General features: G+C 41.2%; 1 protein-coding gene across 1 annotated transcript in view; it reads right to left on the minus strand.

Moving 5' to 3' along the window:
• Positions 1 to 24,679, minus strand: part of LOC126203539 (uncharacterized) — a 56,673-nt gene that overhangs the window by 16,512 nt on the left and 15,482 nt on the right. The window contains exons 2-4 of the mRNA XM_049937863.1: positions 13,516 to 13,606; positions 12,583 to 12,644; positions 12,456 to 12,491 (exon numbers count right to left, since the gene is read on the minus strand). Coding sequence (XP_049793820.1) covers positions 12,456 to 12,491; positions 12,583 to 12,644; positions 13,516 to 13,606 — 189 coding nt within the window. The remainder of the gene's footprint in view (positions 1 to 12,455; positions 12,492 to 12,582; positions 12,645 to 13,515; positions 13,607 to 24,679) is intronic.

Here is a 24,679-nt window from a genome sequence, read left to right on the forward strand (position 1 = left end):
CGGAATATAGTATCTATTTATTAGTAATTATTAGTATTGTTTTTTGTATCATTCTGCGACTGGAGAAAATGTCATTATTTCTGAAATTTTGGTTCTAGTTCGATTACGATGCAGCTTCAAGACGTACGTACCAAAAACGTCTGTAAATACGGCATAAAAATAATGTGCTTGTGTGATTCATACGTTTATTCTTTACATAATGCTTTTCTATAAACAGTAAATGAGCGACTATGAACTGTCTGCTTCCACCAGCGATGTCCTGAAAATTATTGTATTCAATGTACCAATAGGAACGAAGTTGTTAATTAAATTACATTTTTATAATTACATAAAATTATTACTGAAAATCACTTGACCACTTTTAGGTGCAGTCAAAATTAACAAGCCTCAACTGATAACGGAATTTAAATCAAAGTACAAACGTTTAGCAGTTACAGTGTGTCAACATATTACTGTGCAGTGGAATAATTCCATTGTACACGTTTAAATTTTTTAAAAGGTCTAACAGACAAGTTCAGGACAGAGAAGGTTAGTTCTAGGCCAGTGTGCCAGTCGGAGTGTGAAAAAGACGTACCGCCAATGTAACAGACATCAGGGCATGAGGCGATCACCCCTACACTACCTCAGGCTGAGGCAGGCAGGACATCAAACATTGCTGTGCTACATAACAAGGCACCGTCAGATAACGTTACTAACTTCACCACCCAAGCGATGCTGCAAAGGCAGAAAGAGCCGAACGTGGCGATAATAATTATAGAATTACTGCAGCGACGAGTGTTCGCTGGTCCGTTGAAAGAGGGAAAATGAGCTCATGCACTTAGTCACCACATCATAAGCGCGGGCTCGGCCCTTTAAGTACATCTACATCTATCTACATGGATACTCTGCAGATCACATTTAAGTGCCTGGCAGAGGGTTCATCGAACCACCTTCACAATTCTCTATTATTCCAATCTCGTATAGGGCGCGGAAAGAATCAACACCTATATCTTTCCGCACGAGCTCTGATTTCCCTTATTTTACACTACTGGTCATTAAAACTGCTACACCAAGAAGAAATGCAGATGATAAATGGGTATTCATTGGAAAAATATATTATACTAGAACTGACATGTGATTACATTTTCACGCAATTTGGGTGCATAGATCCTGAGAAATCAGTACCCAGAACAACCACCTCTGGCCGTAATAACGGCCTTGATACGCCTGGACATTGAGTCAAACACAGCTTGGATGGCGTGTACAGGTACAGCTGCCCATGCAGCTTCAACACGATACCACAGTTCATCAAGAATAGTGACTGTCATATTGTGACGAGCCAGTTACTCGGCCACCATTGACCAGACGTTTTCACTTGGTGAGAGATCTGGAGAATGTGCTGGTCAGAGCAGCAGTTGAACATTTTATGTATCCAGAAAGACCCGTACAGGATCTGAAACGTGCGGTCGTGCATTATCCTGCTGAAATGTAGGATTTCGCAGGGATCGAATGAAGGGTAGAGCCACAGGTCGTAACACATCTGAAATGTAACGTCCACAGTTCAAAGAGCCGTCAATACGAACAAGAGGTGACCGAGACGTGTAACCAATGGCACCCCATACCGTCACGCCGAGTGGATACGCCAGTATGGCGATGACGAATACACGTTTCCAATGTGCGTTCACCGCGAAGTCGCCGAACATGGTTGCGACCATCATAATGCTGTAAAAAGAACCAGGATTCATCCGAAAAATTGACGTTTCGCCATTCGTGCACCCAGGTTCGTCGTTGAGTACACCATCGAAAGCGCTCCTGTCTGCGATGCAGCGTCAAGGGTAACCGCAGCCATGGCCTCCGAGCTGATAGTCCATGCTGCTGCAAAAGTCGTCGAACTGTTTGTGCAGACGGTTGTTGTCTTGTAAACGTCCCCATCTGTTTATTCAGGGATCGAGAAGTGGCTTCACAATCCGTTACAGCCATGCGGATAAGATGCCTTTCATCTCGACTGCTTGTGATACGAGGCCGTTGGGATCCAGCACGGCGTTCCGTATTACCCTCCCGAACCCACCGATTCCATATTCTGCTAACAGTCATTGGATCTCGACCAACGCGAGCAACAATGTCGCGATACGATAAACCGAAATCGCGATAGGCTACAATCCGACCTTTATCAAAGTCGGAAACGTGATGGTACGAATTTCTCCTCCTTACACGAGGCATCACAACAACATTTCGCCAGGCAACGCCGGCCAATTGCTGTTTGTGTATGAGAAATCGTTTGGAAACTATCCTCATGTCAGCACGTTGTAGGTGTCGCCACCGGAGCCAACCTTGTGAATGCTCTGAAATGCTAATCATTTGCATATCACAGCATCTTCTTCCTGTCGGTTAAATTTCGCGTCTGTAGCACGTCACCTTCGTGGTGTAGCAATTTTAATGGCCAGTAGTGTATCTTCGTTCTTCCCCATGTAGGTCGGTGTGAACAAAATATTTTCGCAATCGGAGGAGAAAGATGGTGATTGGTATTTCGTGAGAAGATTCCGTCGCAACGAAAAACGCCTTTCTTTTAATAATGTCCAGCCCAAATCCTGTATCAGTTCTGTGACACTCTCTCCCATATTCCGCGATAATACAAAACGTGCTGCCTTTCTTTGAACTTTTTCGATGTACTCCGTCAGTTCTATCTGGTAAGGATTTAACACCGCGCAGCAGTATTCTAAAAGAGGACGGACAAGCGTAGTGTAGGCAGTCTCCTCAATAGATCTGTTACATTTTCTAAGGGTCCTGCCAATAAAAGTAGCGAGGCGTTTGGAGCTCAACAACACGTTCTGTCGTGCTAGCATTCTGTCTATGTCACTATAACCGGAGAGAATGACAGTCTATTGAGTTTCAGTGAAACCAATGTAAGGCAATTGATTGTGGCCAGTCTGCTACATGCTTGCTGCCTTCAATGCCGAGATGCAGCCAACCTGATGCACGTCAAAGCCTAGATCATTGCAGATGAGGAGACTGGTGTGCAGCCAACCCTCCTACCCTACAGGTGATCGCGGATGATCTGCAAGCGACCATTTTGAGGCGTGGCATGTGCTTGCAGGCTCCTGGCCGACCCGTGAACGTCTCCTGTCGTCTTGGCTGATCCACGGTGGATGATCAGGGCCTAGCCCTCACGACATGCGACATTCGGGGCCACAGTCGTGTTAAAGGACTTATTTGAGGGTGCAGAGGTGGAAGTCGTGGCACTGGGTCGTGGAACGTCTGCTCCACTACTGCAAGCACAGCACGCGGCAGTGACACTGACCTGCCGGAGGGACATCGTGACTTAATGACGAGTCATCAACACTTCTTTGCGGTTCACACGTTTACGCATGGACTACGGCCGCAGCACTGTAGATACCTGTATACTTTACTCCATAAATAAATGTTATTGCTGGTACCACAGTGTCATTGATACCTCCAAGCGTGAAATGGACTACTTGTCCACACTCCGTGCTCGATTTCTTGGTGGAAACACATCCCCAGCAACAAAATTTTTGATGTACAGTATTATTATTTTTCATCTTTTTAATTGCTGAGCAATTGTGTTAAACACATTACCTCAAATTGATACATTTATCCTACGCCAGCATTCCTGAAAATTTATAACATCACCACAGAATCACCTTGTGTAATCGCATTTCTCTGAACGTGCTGCCCACCACCTATGGTGTGTGAAGTCTGTGGAGCTCACTGCCCTATAGAGGGTGATCAGTCTAGAACGGTTGTAAGGGTATTGCAGGGTAGATTCTACTGAGAAATACTTGTTAATAAAAGTTAAAGTCAGTGCTATTTAATTCGGAAACAGCGTAACGTATCGAATTTCATTTTTAACAATTATTTCTCAGCACAACTTATCCTTTAACAGCGTTACAAACTTTTCGGTTCTAGGCGCTTCAGTGTGGAACCGCGCGACCGCTACGGTCACAGGTTCGAATCCTGCCTCGGGCATGGATGTGTGTGATGTCCTTTGGTTAGTTAGGTTTAAGTAGTTCTAAGTTCTAGGGGACTGATGACCTCAGATGTTAGGTCCCGTAGTGCTCAGAGCCATTTGAACCATTTCAGCGAAGCTTTTCGGACTGTTTTTGACAACCGTGAAAAAGAAGAGATAGCAAACATCACGTTCGAAGTGCGCAGGTCGGCAGGCGCAGTTAAATGACGGCGCTGCGCCTTCGGATCACAGGGGCGGACCCTCTTAGCACTCAGGGCGAGGATGTGTGCAAGTGGCACATTACTTTTCACGAGCTCTGACACGTGGTGCACGGCGTTGTATTTTCATGTAAATCTTTAAAATATTAATAGCAAATGTAATAAGTACATAAAACGGCTCTTTGAGAGAGAAACTACGGTAAAATATCCATAGTCAAGAGTCGGACAATAAGGAGCGTGTGGAGAAAGATGTGATAGTAACGCGCTGGCGCGAGTAGACGTTTAGTCCTGATGCACTCGTTCCACAAAGAGGAACATATTTCCGCTTATGGTCTTTGCTGTACTGGTATCTCCGACAACTTTTGAAAAGCCATATTGATTTGCGTGTTATGGCAGTATGCTGTTTCAAAGGCCCCAGCGTCTACCAGTACGCTGTTTGAAGGCAGCGGCGCATTGAAGATTTATCACAGGCACGTTACCCTTATAATTAAATGTCAGTTAATGATGCTTCGACGATATTAACCTTCATGAAGTTCTATCACAGTCGACATGAGAAACGAAAAACACATGTCTTTTCGGTAGCGAAGCGGATAAAGATACGAATTGCAGGCTCAAAGGAAGTAGTTCGCATTTCACCATATGCTAATTTTTTTTCGTCTTAGCGTTTTTAACACATTCTGCGACTTTCTTATGAATGTAGTACTAGTATATTCGATGTTATTTACATTTCTGTCTGATTGGAAAACGAAGGACGAAATAAATATTTACATCTTTATATCCGAATATGTGGCGATTACCGCGTATGTGGTTAGGCTGGAACCTAAGAGGCCAGCAATAAAATTCATATTCTTCCTTGTCATTGCATCTCAAAAGTCGTCGAAGATCTGAGTATAGCGAGTATAGCGAGTATAGCATATATTCCTCTTTATGAGAGGAATGCACGAAGGCGCTATGTCTTGTCTGGTGCCACCCACGCGAGGAAATAAACTGGTGTCTCGCGTATAGTCTTCTGCAGGCTAATGTTATTCTGCAAGCACTAAAAGCATGAGAGTGGCCAAAGTAATAGCGTAATGTGTCGGAAACATTGCAATTTTTGAGTCTGACATAAACGAACGACGAGCGTCGTTGCTTACAGCCAGCATGAATTCAGTATAAGCAGGCACAAGTACCTACTATCGTCATGAGGTATGTAATACCTGTACTTGAATATTTATGTGCGTGCTATGCCGTCACCGCCACCGCCTAGCAGCAGAAATTGCTGGAAGAGATCATTCAGAATGCACGGCTAAATAAATTTATACTTTGGACTGTCAGAAAGCTCTCCCTCAGCAAAATTAACGAAGAGTTTCATTTTTTTATGTACCTGGTCATGCGTATCCGGTCACTTATTAGTAGATATTAATATGGCGTGTTTCCACCCCTCACCTTTATGACGGCTCAGACTCCGCGGGGATACTTTAAATGAAGTCTCTAAAATCTGTGGAGGAATCAACAACCGACACCAGAGAAGGTAGGGATTTTGACGGTGGGCTCGAGAGCGAAGTCGACGTTCAATCTCATCCGAAACATGTTCCATTTGATTCAGGCTGGGACAGTGGGGACCGTAATCTATTTCAGGAATGCTACTGTCTACGAACCAGTGTCTCACAGATACTGCTTTGTGAGAGAGAGCACTGTCAGCTGATACAGTCATCATCTCCGTACTGTTCCTCTACTACATGCAGTACACAGTGCTCTGAGATGTGTTCACATCCTGAGCATTTAGCCTTTGAACCTAGGATTAAACGGCCAACCGGTTGCACATTAACGGTAGGTACATTGACCTAGGTTTCGGCACCTACTAGGGGTGTCTTCATTAGAATAAATGTTGCTAAATCCTATAAAATAATACATAGGAAATGAGGTATGACTAAAAACACCTTAACCATGACGACAATTTTCATTATGTTCAAAGGTTACTTACATAAAATTGCATAACTAGAAAGCAATAGTCAGAATTTGCAGCAGCTATGCTCCTGTAAAAAGTAAAATATAACGTTCTAGCCTCTGCCACGCGTGCCCAGCTGGGAACGACATCAGACGGATCGGCCCAGTGGCTTACATTGCTGTCACGAAAACAATACGACTTGCGCCGCCTATCGGGCATGGACAGTAGCGTGTGCCCATTTGAAACATTATAATAGAAATTATTATGGGAATGAGGAAGCATTTTTCATCGTGAAGTCTCTGTACCTTTGTCACGTGACAACCTTAATGAAGAGATGACCATAAAAAAACTATTATAGTTGATAACGAGTAAGATCCCACAATAGTAGACAAGAAATTCGAGGTGATCTTCAAAGTTAAAACTGACGCTAAAGTGATCACTTTCGGCAGCAGTGCTATTCCTGACAGTAACGAGAATAAAAATGTTTTCTCGATAACATTTCTGGGCCCCATTTCGTACAAAATTCGTCGTCTTATGATTAAAAAATATGGATTCAAAGTTGCCCTGTCCACGAACAATAACTTGCAAAGAACGTCTCATGCTCAATCTCAAGACCGCAGTTGCTCCGATACGCTATTCAGGTGTGTATAAAATCACTGTCCGCAGCTCGTGGTCGTGCGGTAGCATTCTTGCTTCCCGCGCCCGGGTTTCCGGGTTCGATTCCCGGCGGGGTCAGGGATTTTCTCTGCCTCGTGATGACTGGGTGCTGTGTGATGTCCTTAGGTTAGTTAGGTTTAAGTAGTTCTAAGTTCTAGGGGACTGATGACCATAGATGTTAAGTCCCATAGTGCTCAGAGCCATTTGAACCATATAAAATCACTTGTGATGCGTGTCCCGTTTATTATGTAGAACAAACTGGAAAGTCGTTTAGTGTCAGGTACAAGGAACTTCTTGAAACATCCTCCAGGCTGTGACTTAGCCATGTCTCCGCAGTATCCTTTCTTCCAGGAGTGCTTGTTCTGCAAGGTTTGCAGGAGAGCTTCTGTAAAGTTTGGAAGGTAGGAGACGAGATACTGGCAGAAGTGAAGGTGTGAGTACGGGGCGTGAGTCGTGCTTGGGTGGCTCAGGTGGTAGAGCACTTGCCCGCGAAAGGCAAAGGTCCCGAGTTCGAGTCTCGGTCTGGCACACAGTTTTAATCTGCCAGGAAGTTTCATTCTGGAAACAAGGAACATTTGTTGTGTACACAGCTCCACTTTTGCTGATCATCTGCTAATTTTCGGACATAAACCGAATTGCGTTTAACATATTTCAATTTTACATAGAAAAAAGAAAGGTCATAGACTCGAAGAGCTAGAGATTTTCAAGCCTGTTTCTAAGAACGATGGGCAGTTACAACTACGTAACACGAATTTTTTCAATGGTTTCAATCCACTATTCGGGAAATGTTGATTTTTCTATTTTTACTATATTTTCCCTGCTTCTGGTGTCGAAACATTACTTTCACCTAATCTCATAGATATGTGCTGCTGAAGTAAACTTCATGCATATGTTTTCTGGATTATAGAACAGTTTCTGTGTCATTCTGCCCTTGACGTAATAGTAATTTCTTTAAAGCCTCTGTTATACTCAATCTGCTTGACTGCTGTGTACTTTCAGAAAGACATTCAGCTCTCTTTATATTTTGTTTTTAAAATTAACTGCCTTTTTTAAAACTATTTCTGTTACAATGTTTCAAATGAGCACATGTTACATGTTCTGATAGGCGGCGCAAGTCGTATTGTTTTCATGGAAGCACTATGGGACTCAACATCTCAGGTAATCAGTCCCCTAGAACTTAGAACTACTTAAACCTAACTAACCTAAGGACATGACAAACATCCATGCCCGTGGCAAGATTCGAACCTGCGACCGTAACGGTCGCGCGGTTCCAGTCTGAAGCGCCTAGAACAGCTCGGCCACGGCGGCCGGCAGCAGCGTAAGTCACTGGGCCGATCGGTCTGATGTCGTTCCCAGCTGGGCACACATGGCAAAGGCTAGAACGTTATATTTTACCTTTTACAGGAGCATAGCTGCTGCAAATTCTGACTATCGCTTTTTATCAAAGTAATGTGACGAAAGTAACCTTTGTGCGTCATAAAAATTGTCGTGTTGTTTAATGTGTTTTTCGTCATACCTCATGTCCTATGTATTATTTTATAGGATTTAGCAACATTTATTCTAATGAAGTCCCTCCTAGTAGGCGTGGAAATCTAGGTCAATGTACCTACTATTTACGTGCAACCTGTTGGCTGTTTAGCTGAAATTAGTATACGGTTGCTGAATAATACCCATGTTCAAAATGCAGCATTCAGAGTTTCTTATTTATTTATTTATTTATTTTTCAGAGCAATAAGGTGACCTCCCCGTAATCACGAAAAAGACAGTCATACAGTGAAACGATCTTCCCTGTACTGTTGGCACTACACATGGTAGCAGGTAATGTTCTCCACGCGTTCGCCAAACACAAACCCTTTCATAAGGGTCCAGCGCTATTCATCGTTCCAAATCACACGTTCCCAGTCACCCACTGTACAGTGATTTCGTTCTTTACAGCACTTCGAATGTCTCATGGCACTGAGTACAGAAATGTGCTCGATTATTTACCACTAACTCCCTATGCACAGCCATTGTCGTAGCTGGACTGCTACATTTGGAACTCACGAATGATTCGCTCACTTGATTTCATGTGACTTTACTAACCACCCTACGCACTGCTTTACGATTCCCGTCCGTCAGTACACGATGTCTAGTCTTCCTTTAGCTGTGCTTATTCCTCTGCGTCTCCACAATCACACCACCAACAGTCGAAATAGGTGGTTTTAGAAGCGTTTAAACGTCCATGATGGACGAGTAGTCAACGTTCAAAGTCACTGAGCTGTCTTGATTGGTTCTATGTGCTATTGCTTCTCTGCTAACAACACAATATTTTTCACTTCCTTTTACTCCGCGGGGTCCGCCGCTCGTGTCATTTAGTGGTCTACCCCGCATTACATAGGGATGACGAGAAACTGCGAATCCGATATTGTATTTCTGTTTTAAAGTATTTACCAGATCATTATTTTGCAATAAATTTCCTTTAGTAGTTACTGAATCAATCGTCCTACATATTTCTGGTTCCAGTACTCATGTTTTACATAATCTTGAAATTCCCATTCCAATCTTTTACATAATTTACTATGAAAATGTAGTAATTCAAATTTTTTTTTGTATTTTGTATTTAAAGAGAAATATTTTGTGGTTTGAACTTTTACTTTGGAGTAGATGTACAAATATCAAACATTTTCGTGTTGTTAACAGCCATACGTGTCCGAATTTTTTTCTTCTATTCTTGATTGTCATTGTATGTGTTTTCTTGCCTCTTTTGGGAGTTCTGTTCTTACACCTGTGTATTTGAATGTTATTTGTGAAATTTACATATCTATGTGTAGCTGTCTGTGAAATGCGAGCCATTATAAGCTAGGCTTTGACCAACCGTAACAGAGCAGAAATTTCTCATTGGTCGAATGTTGATATAGACTGAGTAATTAGAATATGACATCCGGAAGATGACGGAAACTTGTGTCTACTTCCAGAAATCTGTATTGCAGCGTTCTAAATTCGTGGCTGAAGTTACTTGATCTTTCAGTTAGTCCTGGACATTATTAAGGTTCATATATGTTTACTGCGTCCTATTTGAAAGAATTCACATTGTATGTTCGTACGAGGTTTATAAAATCTATGTAATAATGATTATAGTGAGGGATAATGCTTATCTCGTTACTCACATGTATATTGGTGGGAACTGTACGATTATAATTACGTCTTAAGTCATGGTCTGAAAATGGACGTGATTGTCCGAAACTAGTCACCACAAAGAGATGACTGTTATTCCACTTGTGACGGATATTAAGGGAACTGATTTGGCGATAGAAGTAAGTGTGGTGGAGTTATAAAGTATAGAGGAAGATCAAGGCTACAGTTGTATTTGTAATACCGTTTGATATTAGAAAGATAAACATTGGACTGGTACAAGCTAATAGCACCACGACACACCTCAATAGGTATTCCGATACAGTTTGATATTACAGTGATAACCACTGCACTGGAAGAAACTAACAGCATCACGACATCATTTCAATAGTGATAACAACTCCATTTAGTATTACAGTGACAAACGTGGACCAGCAAAAACTAATATATCACCTCAATGTTTACAGCAGTACCATTTGACAATTGTGAGTACCACTCGAGTGTTTGGAAACCGTACCAGGTCGCATTGTAGGAAGACATCGAAGCAATTCAGAGGCGGGCTGCTAGGTTTGTTACCAGATGCTTCAGGAGCTCAAATGGGACTCTCTGGAGGGAAGGCGACGTTCTTTCTGTGAAACACTGTTGAGAAAAATTAGAGAACCGGCACTTCAAGCTGACTGGCGAATGATTCTGCTGCCGCCAACACACACTGCGCACAAAGGCCCCGAAGATTCGAGAAATTAGGGCTCATGCGAAGGCATATAGACAGCCATTTTTCCCTTGCTCTATTTGCGGGTGGAACGGAAAAGGAAATGACTAGTGTTGGTACAGGGTACCCTCTGCCACGCACTGTAAGGTGGCTTCCGAAGTACTTTGTAAATGTAGATGTAGTGATGAACACTGGACTAACAGAAGTTAATACCATCATGACTTCACCTCATTAGTGGTTGCAGTAGCATTTGATATTACAGTGATAAACACTGGGCCAGTAGAAGCTGATAGCGCTACATCAGCTCAATAGTGCTAGCGATATTATTTTATATTAAAATATAAACATTGGGTCAGAAGAAGCTAATAGCATCACAACATCACCTCAGCGCAGATTGCAGTACCATTTGATATCACAAACATTGGACCGGAGAAAGTTAAGAATCACGACATCTCCTCAATAGTGCTAGCAATATCATATGATATTACAATGATAAGCACTGAACAGAGAGAAGCTAATAGCATCAGGACATAACCTCAATAGATGTCGCAATACGAATTGATATTACAGTGATAAAGAGTTATTGACTTTCGTAACTTCATGAAAGTCATGAGAAATTTCATTTGATTTGTCTCCTGTATTCAGAAGACTTTCTTGAACCACTGACGATTTTTGGGGTCTACTGCAGAATACAGCTGCCTCGTCGGAAGCTTTGTCCTATACATGCACCATGAAAGGAAATTCATGTTTATACGAGTTTTTTTAGTTGTTAAGCAGATTTCCTTAACGAATACATAAGAAGTGGGATACGGAAGTACTAAGAAATGACGAGATACACTTGAAGTTCTCGAAGGCTATAGATACAGCAATAAGGAACAGTAAGCTATAGAGAGAGATGGGTAATATAAAATATGTAGAAAGCCAAGAGGACTTCAAGCTGCACATCGAAAAAGCAATGATGGTAATAAAAGAAAGGTTCAGGAGTGGAATCAAAATCCAAGGTGAAATGATATCAGTATATGATTCGCTGGTGACATTGCAATTCTGAGTGATCGTGAACAAGAATTAAATAATCTTTTAAATGGAATGAACAGTCTAATGAGAATAAATATAAGATAGACGAAAGTAATAGGAAATAGCAGAAATGAGAACAGCGAAAAACTTAACATCATGATTCAGGGTCAGGAAGTAGATGAAGTTAAGGAATTCTACTATCAAGGCTGCAATATAACCAATATCGTACACTGCATGGAGAACATTAAAAGCAGACTAGCGCTAGCAAAAAGCACATTCATGGTTAAGAGGCCTTCATTTGAGGAAGAAATTTCTGAGAACTTACGTTTGGAACACTGCATTCTATGGCTCTGAGCACTATGGGACTTAACTGCTGAGGTCATCAGTCCCCTAGAACTTAGAACTACTTAAACCTAGCTAACCTAAGGACATCACACACATCCATGCCCGAGGAAGGATTCGAACCTGCGACCGTAGCGGTCGCGCGGTTCCGGACTGTAGCGCCTAGAACCGCTCGGCCACTGTGGGAAAGTCGGAACAGAAGATAATCGAAGCATTTGAAATGTTAAAAATTAGATGGACTGATAAGGTGAGAATGAGGAGGTTCTGCGCAGTATCTGAGAGGAGAATATGTGCAAAATAGTGACAACGACAAGAGATAGGATGATAGGACATCCGTTAAGGCATCGGTTAATGACTTTCCTAGCACTAGAGGGAGCTGCATAGGGCAAAAAATGTAGAGGAAGACGGAGACTGGAATACATCCAGCAAATAATTAAGTAGACTGTGCTTCTCTGAGATGAAGACGTTGGCACAGGAAAGGAATTCGTGCAAAAAGAAAAAGAAAAAAAAAGAAGACATTTGCTATTCACTTACCGCGCCTGTCTGCAGTAGCACGCACTCGAAGAAGCACTGGAAAAGAAGGAAACCTCAAGTTTATTCGTGAAATATGCTGGCCACTAGTCTGTGACTCTCAGACGAAACAGCTAAAAGAGAAACTCACCTTCGCCACCAGATCTTTCTCGTCGTCAAGAGAGCCAGTGGTGAACACGCTGTCCCAGCTTTCTGTAATGTAAAACAAAATTACTACTGTTATCTTTACAACTATAACCTTAAAGCCTAACACGCAATTTCCTTACTGAAAGGAGCTTAGTTTGTATATTTAATACGTTTAAAAACTTGTTGCATTATAATTTAAAGATTGCTTTTGCCGGATCCTCTATTAGGGTCCACTGATGTGTAGCTAGACCCTGGCATTTATACAAAAACTCTAAGGTGAAATGCACGTTTTAATACTATGGAATGGTTTGCAAAGATTACAAGCGAGTAAATACCGTTTTATATGATCTACTGCAGATTAAAATTGTGTGACAGACTTGAACTCAGATCAACATATCTGCTTTCTGCGGACATTACAGTACAATAACACAATCCGTGCAAACCTCAGGGATTCACTAAAAGTTACAATTTGTCACTTACATCTCTCAATAACTTCCACACTCCTGCAAGCTACCGCTAGAGCACTTGTTGAGCTTTCAAAGTATGGAAACAAACAAGGGACAACCGAAATTTGAGGCGAACATGAACAGTGGAGCGCGTACCAGTAGTGCAATTGGTAACACAAAAATAATCTTGTGAGCGTCTACACTAATTCACGTAGAGTCTATCACCAAATCTCTGTAGGGCCTTTATGTTAGTCAATTCATTGTGTCCCCATCATAAGTGCTTTTAATGTTAAAAATAATTTAGCTCTTTCTGTGTCATTTCCGATAGTAAATGGATTCTGAAAGTTTGTTTTCAATTGAAGGAGCTCTCAGCAAAAGACTAGGAAGAGTAACACAAAAAATGGTATTTTCAGCAAGTAATCCCGTTTAGCCTTAAGCTGGGAGATTATGGGTTCGAAGAGCTTTAGCTAGATTATTGTAAGCGTACTTACTCTGAGATAAGAAGTACGTGTCGTTGCACTCGTTCACGGCCGCCTTTAGCTGGTTTTTGGTGAAAGTCTCTCCTGCTCTACAAATGCCATCCTGAAATGTCAACCGGAGAAGTACAGTTTAGTTATTGTACAGGACGCTGAAGTGTTTCGAAATGATGAACTTGCAGCTTTCATTGGAGCATAACAAAGTTAAAACGTGAATGGACAAAAAAAAAGTTTGCCTTAGCTTACGACCTGCGTCTCTCCATCAAGTCATTGTTGGAAATTATGTTTTCTTTGGCTAATTGGTTAATGAGTTCTTGGAGGTCTGCTCCTTCTGCAAAACTAAATAAACGGGATCTGCTCCCTCTGCAAAACTAAATAAAAGGCAGTTTGTTTTTATATCATACTGCATAACGACACCGCAAGCAAACAAAACACGACTACACACAGCTGCGGTTGTCAACAATGTGAACACTAAAAACACTTCACTAACACACAACTAATATATGTACTTTTTTTTGTCATCAGTCTTCTGAGTGGTTTGATGCGGACCGTCACGAATTCCGCTCCTGTGCCAACCTCTTCATCTCAGAGCAGCACTTGCAACCTACGTCCTCAATTATTAGCTGGACATATTCCATTCTCTGTATTCCTCTACAGTTTTTGACCTCTACAGCTCCCTCTGCTACCATGAATGTCATTCCCTCATGTCTTAACAGATGTCCTATCATTTTGTCTCTTCTCTTTGTCAGTGTTTTACACATATTCTTTTCCTCTCCGATTCTGCGCAGAACCTCCTCAATATTTAGCTTATCAGTCCAACTAACTTTCAAAATTCGTCTGTAGCACCACATCTCAAATGCTTCAATTCTCCTCAGTTCCGGTTTTCCCCACAATTCATGTTCCACTACGATATAATGCTGTACTCAAGACGTCCATTCTCAGAAATTTCTTCCTCAAATTAAGGTCTATGTTTGATTTTCTCTGGGCCAGGAATGACCTTTTGCCATTGCTAGTATGCTTTTGATGTCATCCTTACTCCGGCCGTCACGCGGATCGTGATCTTGTGGCTAGCGCTGCTGCCTCTGGATCACGGAGTACCGGGTTCGATTCCCGTCCGGGTTGGGGATTTTTTCTGGCCGGGGACTTGATGTTTGTGTTGTCCTCTTCATTTCATCATCATAACCATCACCATCATCATTTGTGACAGTGGACTGTGTACAAAATTGGACTGGTTTGTGTTGTCCTCATCATTTCATCATCATAATCATCACCATCATCATTTGTGACAGTGGACTGCGTAAAAAAATGGACTGTGTAAGAACTGGGACTTCGTACGGGCGTTGATGACCACGAAGTTGAGCTCCCCACAAACCAGACATCCGTCCGTCATTCGTTATTTTAGTACCTAGGTAGCAGTATTCCCTAACTTCATCTACTTCGAGACCATCAATGCTGTTCTCATTTCTGCTACTTCTCATTACTTTCGTATTTCTTCTATTTAATCTCAATCTATATTCTGTACTCATTATATTGTTCACTCCATTCAGCAGATTATGTAATTCTTCTTCACTTTCACTCAGGATAGCAATTTCGTCAGTGAATCGTATCATTGATACCCTTTCCATCTTGAATTTTATTTCCATTCCTGAATCTTTCTTTTATTTCCATCGTTGCTTCTTCGATGTACACACTGAACAGCAGGGGCGAATGACTACATGCTTGTCTTACACCATTTTTAATCCGAGCACTTCGTTCTTGGTCGTCCGCTATTGTTATTCCCTCTTGGTTTTCGTACATATTGTATATTACCAGTCTCTCCCTACAGCTTACCCCTTTTTTCTCAGAACTCATAACATCTTGCACCGTTTTACATTGACGAGCGCTATTTCTAGGTCGATAAATTCTATGAACGTGTCTTGATTTTTCTTTAGTCTGGTTTCCATTATCAGTCGCAACGTCAGAATTGCCTCACTCGTGTCTTCACGTTTTCTAAAGCCAAACTGATCGTCATCTAGCACATCCTCAGTTTTCTTTTACATTCTTCAACTTGACCGTATGAGCTGTTTAGCTGATTTTGCAATAATTCTCGCACTTGTCAGGTCTCTCAGTCCCGAAGACTGAGGCGATGATATTTTTTTGGAAAGTCGAATGGTATGTTGCCGGACTCATACAACGTGGTTGCTTTGTTGCCACTTCCCCCAATGATTTTAGAAATTCTGATTGAGTGTTATCTATTCATCCTGCCTTATTTGACCTTAAACCCTCGAAAGCACTTTTAATTTCTGATTCTAATAGTGGATCCCCTATCTCTTCTAAATCGACTCCTGTGTCTTCTATCATATCAAATCTTCCCCCTCGCAGAGGCTTTCAATGTATTCTTTCCACCTATCCGCTCTCTCCTCTGCATTTAACACTGGAATTCCCGTTGCACTCTTATCACCCTTCGTTTTAATGTCACCGAAGGTTGTTTTGACTTTCGTGTATGCTGAGTCTGTCCTTCTGACAATCATTTCTTTTCGATGTCTTCACATTTTTTCTGCAGCCATTTCATCTTAGCTTCGCTGCACTTCCTATTTATTTCATTCCTCAATGACATGTATTTCTACATTCATGAGTTTCCTGGAACATTTTTCTACTTCCTTCTTCCATTGATCGACGGAAGTATTTCTTCTGTTACCCATGGTTTCTTCGCAGTTACCTTCCTTGTTCCTGTAGTTTTCTTTCCAACTTCTGTGATGGCCCTTTTTAGGGATGTCCATTCCTCTTCAACTCTACTGCCTACTGAGCTATTCCTTTTTGCTGTATCTATAGCCTTAGAGAACTTATAGCGTATCCGTCATTCCTTAGTACTTCCGTATCCCGATTATTTGCGTACTGATTGTTCCTGATTAATGTTTTAAACTTCAGCCTACTCTTCATCACTACTGTATTGTTATCTGAATCTATATCTGCTCTTGGGTACTCCTTACAATCCGGTATCTGATTTCGGGATCTCTGTCTGACCATGATGTAATCTAGCTGAAACCTTTCCGTATCGACCCGGCTCTTTCCCAAGTACACCTCCGCCTCTTGTGATTACTAGCTGAATTTTATTACAGAACTCAATTAGTCTTTCTCTCTCATTCCTTGTCCCTAGCCCATATTCTCTGTAACCTTTTCTTCTTCCCCTACAACTGCATTACAGTCTCCCATGACTATTAGATTTTCATCTCCCTTTACATGCCGTGTTATCGTTTCAATATCTTCATATACTTTCTCTGTCTCTTCATCTTCAGCTTGCGGCGTCAGCATGTATAACTGAGGTATCGTTGTCGGTATTGGTTTGCTGTCGATTCTGATAAGAACAACCCTACCACTGAACTGTTCACAGTAACACACTCTCTACCCTACATTCCAGTTCATAACGAGTCCTCTACCGTTATGCCATTTTCTGCCGCTGTAATTTCGTGAGAAGATTCCGTCCCAACGAAAAACGCCTTTCTTTTAATGATTTCCAGTTCAAATCCCGTATCATTTCTGTGACACTCTCTCCCATATTTCGCGATAATACAAAACGTGCTCCCTTTCTTTGAACTTTTTCGATGTACTCCGTCAGTCCTACCTGGTAAGGATCCCACACCGCGCAGCAGTATTCTAAAAGAGGACGGACAAGAGTAGTGTTAGTAGTCTCCTTTGTAGGTCTTACATTTTCTAAATGTTCTGCCAATAAAACGCAGCCTTTGGTTAGCCTTCCTCACAACATTTTCTATGTGTTCTTTACAATTTAAGTTGTTCGTATTTGTAATACCGAGGTATTTAGTTGAATTTACGACTTTTAGATTAGACTGATTTATCGTGTAACCTTTTCGTACTCATGTGGATGACGTCACACTTTTCGTTATTTAGGGTCAACTGCCACTTTTCTCACCATTCAGATATTTTTTCTAAATCGTTTTGCAGTTTGTTTTGATCTTATGATGACTTTATTAGTCGATAAACGACAGTCTCATCTGCAAACAACCGAAGACGGCTGCTCAGATTGTCTCCCAAATCGTTTATATAGATAAGGAAACGTCGTGTTCTATTGGTTATAGATAGGTAGGGTCAAGTGCTTTATACAGCCCTTGGGATAAGGACCATTTGCATACCAACAGAAGGACCGTCTCAGTGTCACTATGCTGTAGTACAGGGTCAAAGTATGAATATTACACACTTCTACCTTTAATTGCAAACATTTTAGTGTAGGCTTTACCGTGACTGTTATTTATATTAAACTAAACAACAAGTTTACTGTTACCAGTCACTGTCTATTTATCTCCATGGCGCGTTTCAAAGGTTTAAACTTCCATCATCAGATGGATTTACATTTGTTAGTATGACATTTGTGTCTGTTGTAATACGATTTTTTTTTTGTAGGAACTTGTGGCACTGTCTCCAGTGGTCACAGGTTCCTTTCACTGTCGTAGCACATCACATGTATGACAGTGTACATGTGGTGTGTTACGACAGTGAAAGGAACCTGTGACCGCTTAAGACAGTGCCACAAGTTCCTACAAAAAATTCGTAACACAGCACACACAAATGTCATACTAACAAACGTAAATCCACCTGATGATGGAGGTTTAAATCTTTGAAAAGCGTCGTGGAGATAAATAGGCATTGACTGGTAACAGTAAACTTGTTGTTTCATTTAATTAACACTTCTACCTGCTTAGACAAATGGAGCAAATCACATTGTGATATACAGTGGGTCTTACGAGACATATAGAGGTACGATTAGTTCATTGGCAGTACCACAGAAACACCAAAGATAGCGCGTTTTACCACTTTTTCGTACCAAAACTGAGCCGCAGTATCCAAGATGGATGTAGTTTATACAACATATTCTTAAGATCCCGATGTCGAACAAACTTGAAAATTTTCTCGACGTTTTTATGCGTTTCCGAGATATGGAGCTGCAAATTTACCCTACCTGTACACGTAAAATCTGGGGTGATGCCAAAACGTAGTTTACAAAGTGACGTAGCATGGAGAAATGTTCTGTAAAGGATCTCCGTAATAATCATAGAGCGAGTTACAGTTAGGGAAATTTGTGGGAGTGAGACGTGAGTTGCATGTTAAAAAGAATGCTAATCCGTTCACAGGCCAAAAGTTTTGGCATCATTTTTAAAGGTGCTGAGGAAGTTAGAATGACGCAGCTGGCAATCCGTCTTTCAGAGTCTTTCAATAAGGAGCATATTCACGTTATTGTTGGTAATTATAATAACATATTTGCTGTTTTCTACCAAATATGTGAAGAATAATCGTTAGTAAACAGTTGTTAGTGGAAATTCATGTCAAGAAAAATTAGTAATTCTCTGCAGCATTTGTAAAATTCAACTTTGTGTGTTAATTGAGTACCGGAAATGTTAAAAATTCGTGTAATGACAATTTCAGGAATACTCAGAGCTCGAGGTTACCCTCTCGGACTAAGAAAAGCGAGGAAAATTAACTAATCTCCTTCTACAATTTTTAAAACATGTGTACAAAATTAAAATTTCTCAGTAACGTTTGTGTTAGATACCCACAACAACATTTTTTATTAATTAAACTTTTCAATATTTCTGATTTCTTGATTTTTGCGATATAGGAGTTGCCTATAATTTCTTTATCCGACGTCAGTTTCTCGTAATCGAGCAATCTGAAATTCACAAAGATGAAACAACCATAATAATTCAAATCTGGATAACAGGGTTGATGAGCCGTGGAATTGGCTGTCGGCAGTGGCAATTACAGACGCGTATACTGGGAACTTGTTCCAGTGAAATACAATTCTTATTCATCAAATTTTACGTGGTATGTATTCAATAAAGATAAATTAATTTACCAGGGCATCCAAAAATAATTAGTTACAAACTAATAAGAACAACATAAAGCAAAATTGAGGCGTAATAAAAAATATATAACGTAAACGGACACTGGTCGCTTTCAGGCCTCGCGGGAACTATTTTACGTAGTAAGTAATGCCGCCCGTATTTTAATTCGGAGAGAGAGAGAGTTTGCATACATTAAAAGAGTGGCGGCGAGCGCTACAGCACGGCCGTAATTTTCAAGTAAATGAGACTGTGGCACTAATTCCGTGGTCCTGCCGTGCTAGACGCATCCGGTTTGCTCATATGGTGAGATGTTAACTCTATATCAACTACATATATACTCAGGAAGAAACTGTACATTGCTTGGCGGGGGTACATCGCACCAATATTATTGATTTTCTTTCCTATTCCATTTGCCTTATGAATCAGAGGAAGATCACTGTTATGTGCATTTATACGTCTCGTGCTGTCTCTCGTTCTCATGATCCTCATATATATATATATATATATATATATATATATATATATATATATATATATATATTCTCTCTAAAGCCACACAACAGGGTTTAGCGAGAACTAGGCCTTCTGTCTTCCAGGCATTCTCATTTAAGTTTCCTCAACACCTCTATTATTCATGGGAAATATCCCAACCTGTTACTATCCTTGTAGCGCATCTCAGAATTTGTTCTTTGTCTGTTGTCATGCCAACTTGATAAGGATTCTAAACAATGGAACAATAGAATTGACCGTACTACCTTCTCGAATGCAGTGGATTTTTCCAGTGAAATAAAGAGAGAGATTTCTATTCGCCTTTCCTACTACAGATTTACGTCATCCCATTCAATATCTCTTCTTGGTTTTGTCCATAGATACATATTCAGTTTAACGTGCTCAAGTTCACCACTAATCTTATTATTGGATGAGATCATGTTCTGTCTTTTTGTTATATGACCCATTTATCCACGTTTGACGAGAGATGCCTATCACAATCATCAAGTCGAAATTTTGCTAATGTCTTTCTGCAATTCTTTACTTTCGTACAACGACGATACTCCCAGTGCAGTTCCATCAGCTGGTAAACTTATGGTGCTGCTCATCCTATGTGGAAAATCGCTAATGTCTATTGTGAATGTTACCGTAAAATGGTTTGAGTAGAAACAGTATTCAGTTGACAATTTTTAAAATAAGTATGAGAAGAAAAATTATGTGTACCTAATTGTAAACTCGTAATTACATTTGAGACCTGATTTATGCTTTCAGAACACAAAAAATAAAAACTCCGTATTCCTATTCATCCTGCTGAGAGCGATGAATAGGTACAACAGTATTAATGCTATTATTTTTTTCTGTTTATTGCCTTTGGGGTGAATAGGGCCATATCAATAACTGTTTTGGATCTAGGAGAGTAAGAAACAAAACTTATCTGTTTGAAAAAGCTTTTTATTTAATGCAATAGGAAATAATATTGAGTGAATTGTTGTTTCTACTCGTTTTTTAAACAAAGTTATGTCTGTATTTACATTGTTGTAATATTAAATTTATGAACTTGATTTGTTTGTTCATACTTTAAGTCAGTGACATCATGTTTAAGAATTATGTCTTTGAATCTACAAGTCGTACCCCTAGAAGAAATGAAGGGCTTTCGAACATCATCTCCTTAAATAATAAATGACTTCTCATCCGTTGGAATAAACGTATTTAGTCGGCCATGATTTTTTAAAGAAATATCAACATAACCTTTACCATATAAATAACAAATTTCATACCGAAAAATCGAAATGACTGCTAACTTTTTGCACATGCTTTGGCCATAGCGTAATCTCCTGGATTGAGAACAATGCCAGATGGTTCTTCGTTTCCATCAAATTCTTCGCCTTCTTCTGAAGAAACAGCGACGATTACGGTTTCTGTTCACCCCACAAATTACGGAAACACTACCCCACATTAGCCGAAACACAAGTCAAAATGAAGTGTACTTCAAAAGTAAACGTTTGCTTAATGAAACGGAATTGCAAATTTGCTTTCCACGTACTTAAATTAAAACAACACCATTTAGATTGGTACTTACAGGTAAAGTTCGAAGTAAGCAAAGTCAGCACCCTATCTGACGCTTGTCATATAGTACAAAAAACGTCGACTTGTAGTGTCGTCAAGTTTGATATTCATAATCTCCTCGCTAGATTTGTTCACTACCACACTAGACAAACAAATCTTTGAATTATATTCCCATTTGCCTTCCGACTCGGTAGGAAATAACTCAACTGTAAGTGTCGTTACTATTCACCCCATTGTTTCTATTCACCGCATTGTAACGTAGAAGTCGTACTGCACACCTTTTCCTTTCCTGTGGAACATTCGCAGTCCAGTGAACCGTACTGGACTCTGTTAATGAAGCATTCCTCCAGTCAACAACAGATCTGAGTAATTGTAGCAGTCGTAGTAATTGGTGAGGTACAGCGTCGAACATCTACGAAGACGCAATCGACCTGTTCACAACGATCTGTGATTTGCAAGATGTTTTGTCTCCAGGGTGTCGTAATTTCTGAGCTTACAATACGCTCTAAGGTACTGGAACGGTCGGACATCAACGATACTGGTCTCTAACTCTGCTCATGCAGTACATTGACGTCACAAAAGTCATGGGACAGCGAGATACACATATACAGATGGCAATAGTTTCGCGTACAAAGGGTATAAAAGGGCAGTACATTGGCGGACCTCTCATTTACACTCAGTTGATTCATGCGAAAAGTTTCCCGACGGGATTATGACAGCACGACGGAAATTTGCAGGCGTTGAACTCGGAATGGCAGTTGGGGCTACACGCACGGGACATTCCATTCTGGAAATTGTTAGGGAATCAAATATTCCGAGATCCACAATGTGAGAAGTGTGTCGAGAATACCAAATTTCAGGTATTATCTCTCACCACGGACAGCTCAGTAGCCGATGACCTTCAGCTAACGACTGACATTCAGCGCCGTATAGGTAGAGTTGTCAGTGCTAGCAGACAAACAACACTGCGTGAAACAACCGCAGAAATCAATGCCGGACGTACGACGAACGTATTCGTTAGGACAACGTGCGAAATTTGGCCTTAAGGGGCTATGGCAGCAAACGACCGATTGCGAAAGTCTTTGCTAACAACACGATATGGTCTATAACGCTTCTCCTTGGCTCGTGACCGTATCGGCTGGAACCTGGTCAGATGAGTTCATTTGGTAAGAGCTGATGGTAGGGTTCGAGTGTAGTGCAGACCCCAGGAAGCCATGAATCTAAGTTGTCAACAAGACACTATGCAAGCTGGTGTCGGCTCCATTATGGGGTAGGTTGTGGTTACGTGGAATGGGCTGCGTCCTCTCGTCCAGCTGAACCGATCGTTGACTGGAAATGGTTATGTTCGGCTACTTGGAGACAATTTGCAGCCATTCATGGTCTTGTTCCCAAACAACGATGTAATTTTTGTGGATGAAAATGCGGCTTGTCGCCGGGCCACGATTCTTGTGTTGTCTAGTTAATTGTAAATGTTTTTTCTTAACATCATTTTGGCCACTGATGTTAAGGAAGAATCCAGAATGAGATGGAATCATCCCCCAGGCTGTGGCTAAGCCATGTCTCCGCAATATCCTTTCTTTCAGGAGTGCTAGTTCTGCAAGGTTCGCAGGAGAGCTTCTGTAAAGTTTGGAAGGTAGGAGACGAGATACTGGCAGAAGTAAAGCTGTGAGACCGGGCGTGACTCGTGCTTTGGTAGCTCAGATGGTAGAGCACTTGCCCGCGAAAGGCAAAGGTCCCGAGTTCGAGTCTCGGTCGGGCACACAGTTTTAATCTGCCAGGAAGTTTCTTAAGGAAGAATGTTTACAATTGACTGTATAGTAAGTATTCATTACGATTTGATGATGCTGAGATCGAAACACGTCAATAAGGAGTAAAGAATGTAAAAAAGGGCTAAGTGACCAAAAAAGAGTAATTTATTACTTCATTCATTGATCTGAGATGTGATTTTGCCTCAAGTGTAGTTATTAAGGCCTTACATGGCCAACAATGTCGAAAAGCGAGCTTAATTTTCTATATAACTTTATTTGTCTGGATCGTGAATTGTAAAATGAAATGACTTGTTTCGATTGTGCTAGCAATCATCTTCAGATCTAAAACAGACAGAAATATGCTTTTAGTAAAAAAGTTTTGTATACTTACAATACGTACAATACCAGCGGAAAAATGCTCCTATACGAGCATAAAAAAGGCGAATAGGCTCCTGTTTATTAAAAGACGTTGACTGAAAAGTGGGGTTCCAGCTGCCTCATTCTATCTTCCTCGGCAGCTTTAAAAATTTATCCAAAAGTCTGGCATGCGAACGTGTTCGTGCTCTTTTTAACACGCAACTCACTTCTCACTCCCGCACACCCATTAGGCCACTGCTGTAAGTCGCTCATACCCATCCACTCCCACTTGCACATTCTCACTCAGTCATTGAGCCGAACTCATTGTCATTATCTCTTTGTGTGTCTCTGTGACTCTGCCCTGTTTCTTCGTTCTGTGCTACTCATACTGTCTCATCTGACTGTTACTGTCTCCCTCTTGCTCTCTCTTACTGCTACTATTTCATTTATTCCTTCCGCTGCTGCTGTCTCTTTTCAATGTCACTATCGCTCTCTTCCTTGTTGTCATAGACTCTGTCTCTCATTATCATTCGCTCTCACCCACTTCCACTTACTCTGTCTCTTTATTTCTCTCGCCGCGCAGTCTCAGGCTCCTTGTCACGGTTCGCGCGGCTCCCCCCGTCAGAGGTTCGAATCCTCCCTCGGGCATGTGTGTGTGTGTTGTCCTTAGCGTAACTTAGATTAAGTAGTGTGCAAGCTTATGGCCCGATGACCTCAGCAGTTTGGTCCCATAGAACCTACTACAAATTTCCTGTCGGCCGGTGTGTCCGAGCGGTTCTAGGCGCTTCAGTTTGGAACCGCGCGACTCCTACGGTCGCAGGTTCGAATCTTGCCTCGGGCATGGATGTGTGTGATGTCTTAGGTTAGTTAGGTTTAAATAGTTTTAAGTTCTAGGGGACTGATGACCTCAGACGTTAAGTCCCATTGTGCTCGGAGCCGTTTTTGAACAAATTTTCAAATTTTATTCTCTCCTAGTGACCCTTTCTCTTTCACTCTTCTCCTTTCTGTCACTGTGAACTATGTCCCATGCCACTATGTCCTTGTCTTCCTCTCTCGCTGCCATTGTCTCCTCTTTCTATACCACTATAACTTCTACTTTATTCCAGTATTTATTGCTTTTCCGTCTTTCTCTCTCAGCATAAAAAAGTGTGACTATGTTCACACGTTTTGAGAAAATTTTAAAGG

The sequence above is a fragment of the Schistocerca nitens genome, chromosome 9 (genome assembly GCF_023898315.1).
Source record: "Schistocerca nitens isolate TAMUIC-IGC-003100 chromosome 9, iqSchNite1.1, whole genome shotgun sequence".
Lineage (NCBI taxonomy): Eukaryota > Metazoa > Arthropoda > Insecta > Orthoptera > Acrididae > Schistocerca > Schistocerca nitens.